The sequence below is a fragment of the Bison bison genome, unplaced genomic scaffold, assembly GCF_000754665.1.
Source record: "Bison bison bison isolate TAMUID 2011002044 unplaced genomic scaffold, Bison_UMD1.0 scf7180017864485, whole genome shotgun sequence".
Classification (NCBI taxonomy): Eukaryota; Metazoa; Chordata; class Mammalia; order Artiodactyla; family Bovidae; genus Bison; species Bison bison.
In genome coordinates, this window is record NW_011495045.1 from 7,582,110 (window position 1) to 7,589,180 (window position 7,071).

The 7,071-nt window shown below is 41.7% G+C and overlaps 1 protein-coding gene across 1 annotated transcript in view; it reads right to left on the reverse strand.

Annotated features, from left to right (window-relative positions):
* Positions 1-7,071, reverse strand: part of WDR75 (WD repeat domain 75) — a 42,664-nt gene that overhangs the window by 18,801 nt on the left and 16,792 nt on the right. Inside the window, exons 6-7 of the mRNA XM_010862913.1 lie at positions 3,688-3,758; positions 290-409 (exon numbers count right to left, since the gene is read on the reverse strand). Coding sequence (XP_010861215.1) covers positions 290-409; positions 3,688-3,758 — 191 coding nt within the window. The remainder of the gene's footprint in view (positions 1-289; positions 410-3,687; positions 3,759-7,071) is intronic.

The window sequence follows — 7,071 nt, forward strand, 5'->3', positions numbered from 1 at the left end:
TCCATTTTACTTAAAGGCTGACAAAAAGCTCTCTTATAGATAAAATGCACCTTTTTCACTCCTAGGGCCAAGGGTGGAAATCTTAAAATAGTAAGTGTGCAATGAAGAGTATAGTAATATAAAAAAGGGAGAAAAAAAAAAAGACAGGGAAGACGCCAGCAAAGCCTCATCTACTATTAGCAGCTGCTTTTCGGTTCTGTCCTTCTCCCTGTACCCAGGTATACCCCTGTTCTGCAGGACTAATCCAGAAGAAATAAATGATCATCAAGCTCTTCAAGAGTAAACCGACCAAAGACGAATTTTGCCATCCTTGTGACCAGTTGCTATGCAATCTTCCTTTGGGTGACATGTTACACATGTAAAGTTGTTCCTAGCATGTTTTTTATTTCTTGATGATGATAAGGTAAACCTAGAAGAAAAAAATTTTACCTTGATTATTAAAGACTTGGTGGGTGTGATATAGTTAAGTAAAAGGAGGTCCATCCTTATCAAGCCAAACTGGTGAGCTCTCAGAATGCACTGAATATAAATGTACGATTTTTAAGAAAAACTGTGACCAGGAATCATCAATTACATTTTATAAACATTTATTATTAAACAATATAAACTTTATGTGAATAACATTCTACCATAATTACTTATCCATGGAGGCCACTGAGAGTGAAATAAAGAATAGACAGTCCTTTCCGTGGTTTTCTACCTGGCCAAAGTTTGTTAAAATTTCTTGTTTAAGCTAAGTTTTTAGTATTAAGTATGCATAAGCCTCAGAAATGATATCTGAGACAGCTGGATAATCTGTTCAAAGATGTAAGGATCCTTCTTATACTGCAAAGGAAAACAGATGTTAATCTTCAGGCAGGGTTCAAGAGGACAGCGTCATTTGAAGAGTGACTTCTCATGCTTAGCACTGTGTTGCTGTGTGCTGGGCTCAGTCCTGTCTGACTCTTCGCAATCCCACAGACTGCAGCCCACCAGGCTCCTCTGTCCATGGGACTTTCCAGACAAGAACACTGGAGTGGGTTGCCATTTCCTTCACCAGGGAAACTTCCCAATCCAAGGATCAAACCCATGTCTCTAGTATCTCTTGCACTGGCAGACAGATTCTTTACCAATGTGCCACCTGGGAAATCCCATGCTTAGCACTAGCCTCTTTAAATATATTATCTCAGTCATCCTTACAACTCTGTTCAGTTCAGTTCAGTTGCTCAGTCGCGTCCGACTCTGCAACCCCATGGACTGCAACACACCAGGATTCTCTGTCCATCACCAACTCCTGGACTCAACTCATGTCCATCGAGTTGGTGATGACATCCAACCAGCTCATCCTTTGTCATCCCCTTCTCCCCCTGCATTCAATCTATCCCAGCATCAGTCTTTTCCAGTGAGTCAGTTCTTCACATCAGGTAGCCAAAGTATTGGAGTTTCAGCTTCAGCATCAGTCTTTCCAATGAATGTTCAGGACTGACTTCCTTTAGGATAGAATGGTTTGATCTCCTTGCAGTCGAAGGGTCTCTCAAGAGTCTTCTCCAACACCACAGTTCAAAAGCATTAATTCTTCCGTGCTCAGCTTTCTTTATAAACTCTCACATCCGTAAAAGACTACTAGAAAAACCATAGCTTTGACCAGATGGACCTTTGTCAGCAAAGTATATCTTTGCTTTTTAATATGCCATCTAGATTGGTCACAACTTTTCATCCAAGGAGCAAGTGTCTTTGAATTTCATGGCTGCAGCCATCATCTGCGGATTTTGGAGCCCCCCAAAATAAAGTCTGTCACTGTTTCCCCATCTATTTGTCATAAAGTAATGGAACCGGATGCCATGATCTTTGTTTTCTCAATGTTGAGCTTTAAGCCAACTTTTTCACTCTGCTCTTTCACTTTCACCAAGAGGCTCTTTAGTTCTTCACTTTCTGCCATAAGGGTGGTGTCATCTGCATATCTGAGGTTATTGATATTTCTCCCAGCAATCTTGATTCCAGTTTCTGCTTCATCTAGCCCGGCATTTCATATGATGTACTCTGTATATAAGTTAAATAAGCAAGGTGACAACATACAGCCTTGATGTACTCCTTTCCCTACTTGGAACCAGTCTGTTGTTCTATGTTCAATTCTAACTGTTGCTTCTTGACCCACATACAGATTTCTCAGGAGGCAGGTAAGGTGGTCTGGTATTCCTATCTTTTGAAGAATTTTCCACAGTTTGTTGTTATCCACACAGTCAAAGGTTTTGGCATAGTCAATATAGCAGAAGCAAATGTTTTTCTGGAGCTCTCATGCTTTTCTGATGATCCAACGGATGTTGGCAATTTGATCTCTGGTTCCTCTAAATCCAGTTGAAAATCTGGAAGTTCATGATTCACATTCTGTTAAAGCCTGGCCTGGAGAATTTTGAGCATCACTTTACTAATGTGTGAGATGAGTACAACTGTGCGGTAGTTTGAACATTCTTTGGCATTGCCTTTCTTTGGGATTGCAATGAAAACTGACCTTTCCCAGTTCTGGGGCCACTGCTGAGTTTTCCAAATTTGCTGGCATATTGAGTGTAGCACTTTCACAGCATCATCTTTTAGGATTTGAAATAGCTCAACTGGAATTCCATCACCTCCACTAGCTTTGTTCATAGTGATGCCCACTTAACTTTGCATTCCAGGATGTCTGGCTCTAGGTGAGTGATCACACCATCGCGGTTATCTGGGTCATGAAGATCTTTTTTGAGTAGTTCTTCGGTGTATTCTTGCCACCTCTTCTTAGTATCTTCTGCTTCTGTTAGGTCCATACCCTTTCTGTCCTTCATTGTGCCCATCTTTGCATGAAATGTTCCCTTGATATCTCTGATTTTCTTAAAGAAATGTCCAGTCTTTCCCATTCTATTGTTTTCCTCTATTTCTTTGCATTGATAACTGAAGAAGGCTTTCTTATCTCTCCTTGCTATTCCTTGGAACTCTGCACTCAAATGGGTGTATTTTTCCTCTTCTCTTTTGCCTTTAGTTCCTCTTCTTTTCTCAGCTATTTGTTAAGGCCTCCTCAGACAACCATTTTGCCATTTTTCATTTCTTTTTCTTGGGGATGGTCTTGATCACTGCCTCCTGTACAATGTCACAAACCTCCATCCATAGTTCTTCAGGCACTCTATCAGATCTAAATCCTCGAATCTGTTTGTCACTTCCACTGTATAATCGTAAGGTGTTTGATTTAGGTCATATCTGAAGAGTCTAGTGGTTTTGCCTACTTTCTTCAACTTAAGTCTGAATTTTGCAATAAGGAGTTCATGATCCCCATTTAATGGCATCATCCCCATTTAAAATGTATGTTAATCTGAAGTGCAAGGTGGTTCAATAAACTAATTTGAATCATGTTAAGCCCAGATAGCCGAAAGCCTATATTCATCTCTATAGCCACAATATAAATGAGGATAATCTAGAAAAGACTTTGGAAACCACATCTCAATTCTGACAGCAGAAATCTATGTGTGGATGGAGTTTTAGGCAGACAAGCTCCCTAGGATTTTGTGTGTAATAATTTTAACTCACTGTGGATTAAAAATTCTACCTTTATATCTTGTGGTTTCATAATTTTAATATGGTATAGAAATAGCTTTGGGTCACAGGATGAATAAAATTAAGATAAATAAAATTACAATAAACTCTTGAGTAAATAAAATAAAGCTATCAAAACGGAATTCTTACCTTGTTGTTGTTTTCTTTTTGAAAAAATAAACAGACAAGTAGAAGTCCCGTACTGCAGCAACATACTCCCCCTGGTATTGCAAAGAGAAGATAACATTCAGAGTAACAGTTAACACCCTTTAAAAAGAAATATTCTCGTCACAATAGTTAACAAAGCAACAAAACTGTTTTGCTGATCAAGATTAATATGAAATGATATATTACAGTTTAACAATGGAAAGGATGTGCAGTTGCTTAGTTGACTCTTTGTGACCCCCCATGGACTGTAGCCCACCAGGCTCCTCTGTCCATGGGGATCTCCAGGCAAGAATACTGGAGTGGGTTGCCATGCCCTCCTCCAGGGGATCTTTGCAACCCAAGTCTCCCACATTGCAGGCAGATTCTTTACCATCTAAGCCACCAGGGAAGCCCAAGAATATTGGAGTGGGTAGCCTATCCCTTCTCCAGGGGAACTTTCCGACACAGGAATTGAACTGGATCTCCTGGGTTGCAGGCGGATTCTTTACCAGCATGATTATTGTATGGAAAGGATACTCCTACTTTTATAATAATCAGAAAGTTAAAGATTAATGTAGATCCTATATCCTAAAACTAGAGTCTCGAACTTTAAGTATAATGATTAAAACTTTTTTCTATTATGGCATAATTTATAAACAGTAAAGTGCAATGTCTGACATGTATCTAACCACGTAACCATCACCACAATCAAGATTTAGGACATTTTCTTTGCCTCAGGAGCGCTCATTTGTTCTTTATTCCAGTCAATCCCCAATGCCCCTAGCCCTGCCAGCTATCACCACGGCTTACCTCTCGGCCTGTTCTATAACAGAACGGTAAATATTAGGTTGGTGCAAAAGTAACTGTGGTTTTGTATTGTTGAACTTTGCCATTTGATATTGGAATACATTCTTAAATACACGTGGTTATGTTATACATCATTTTAATGCATATTTCTCACTTGATGTTTTTTGCTAACAACTTATTGCTTGCTGTTTATACTTATTTTTAGACTATAGAAACGGTATTAGATGAAAAGCAAATTTATGTGATTCTCTTATTTGAGTTCGAAATGGATCATAAAGCAGCAGAGACAACTCACAACATCAATAACACATCTGGCCCAGGAACGACTACTGAATGTCCAGTGCGGTGGTTGTTAAAGAAGTTTTGCAAAGAAGACGAGAGCCTGGAAGATGAGGAGGGTAGTAGCTGGCCACTGGAAGTTGACAATGACCAACTGGCAGCCATCATCAAAGCTGATCCTCTTACAACTTCATGAGACTTTGCCAAAGAACTCAATGTCAACCATTCCGTGGTCATTCGGCATTTGAAGCAAATTGGAAAGGTGAAAAAGGTCAATGAGTAGGTGTCTCAAGAGCTGACCAAAAGAAAAAAAAAAAAATATATATATATATATGTATCTATATATACTTTTGGCACACAGAGCCCAGCCGAGAGGAGCTACCCCATGTCCGAGGTCAGGGACAGTGGCTGAGACTGCCAGGCTGCAACTGCATAGGAACGGCCAAGAGGAGCTACCCCACGTCCGAGGTCAGGGGCAGTGGCTGAGACTGCCAGGCTGCAACTGCATAGGAACGGCCAAGAGGAGCTACCCCATGTCCGAGGTCAGGGGCAGCAGCTGAGAGGAGCTACCTCGTGTCTGAGGTCAGGGGCGGCGGCCGGGAGTGCCAGGCTGTGACAGCGTAGGAGCAGCCGGGAGGAGCTACACCATGTCCCAGGCCAGAGGGTGGAGACAAGCAACCCCAAGTCCAATGAGCGTGGGCACAGAAGGGCCTAGAGGAGCTATTCCACTTTCAAGGTCAGGAGGGGCGTAGGTGAGGAGATACCCCTCTTCCAAGGTAAGGAGCAGCAGCTGTGCTTTGCTGGAGCAGCCGTGAAGAGATACCCCACGCCCAAGGTAAGAGAAACCCAAGTAAGACGGTAGGTGCTGCAAGAGGGCATCAGAGGGCAGACACACTGAAACCATACTCACAGAAAACTAGTCAATCTAGTCACACAGACCACAGCCTTGTCTAACTCAATGAAACTAAGCCATGCCCGTGGGGCAACCCAAGATGGGCGGGTCATGGTGGAGAGATCTGACAGAATGTGGTCCACCGGAGAAGGGAATGGCAAACCACTTCAGTATTCTTGCCTTGAGAACCCCATGAACAGTATGAAAAGGCAAAATGATAGGATACTGAAAGAGGAACTCCCCAGGTCAGTAGGTGCCCAATATGCTACTGGAGATCAGTGGAGAAATAACTCCAGAAAGAATGAAGGGATGGAGCCAAAGCAAAAAGAATACCCAGCTGTGGATGTGACTGGTGATAGAAGCAAGGTCCGATGATGTAAACAGCAATATTGCATAGGAACCTGGAATGTCAGGTCCATGGATCAAGGCAAATTGGAAGTGGTCAAACAGGAGGTGGCAAGAGTGAACATTGACATTCTAGGAATCAGCCAACTGAAATGGACTGGAATGGGTGACTTTAACTCAGATGACCATTATATCTACTACTGCGGGCAGGAATCCCTCAGAAGAAATGGAGTGGCCATCATGGTCAACAAAAGAGTCCAAAATGCAGTACTTGGATGCAATCTCAAAAACGACAGAATGATCTCTGTTCGTTTCCAAGGCAAACCATTCAATATCACAGTAATCCAAGTCTATGCCCCAACCAGTAATGCTGAAGAAGCTGAAGTTGAATGGTTCTATGAAGACCTACAAGACCTTTTAGAACTAACACCCCAAAAAAGATGACCTTTTCATTACAGGGGACTGGAATGCAAAAGTAGGAAGTCAAGAAACACCTGGAGTAACAGGGTAATTTGGCCTTGGAATATGGAATGAACCAGGGCAAAGAATAATAGAGTTTTGCCAGGAAAACGCACTGGTCATAGCAAACACTCTCTTCCAACAACACAAGAGAAGACTCTACACATGGACATCACCAGATGGTCAACATCAAAATCAGACTGATTATATTCTTTGCAGCCAAAGATGGAGAAGCTCTATACAGTCAACAAAAACAAGACCAGGAGCTGACTGTGGCTCAGATCATGAACTCCTTATTGCCAAATTCAGAGTGAAGTTGAAGAAAGTAAGGAAAACCACTAGACCATTCAGGTATGACCTAAATCAAATCCCTTATGATTATACAGTGGAAGCGAGAAATAGATTTAAGGGACTAGATCTGATAGAGTGCCTGATGAACTATGGACTGAGGTTCCTGACACTGTACAGGAGACAGGGATCAAGACCATCCCCATGGAAAAGAAATGCAAAAAACCAAAATGGCTGTCTGGGGAGGCCTTACAAATAGCTGTGAAAAGAAGAGAAATGAAAAGCAAAGGAGAAAAGGAAAGATATAAGCATCTGAA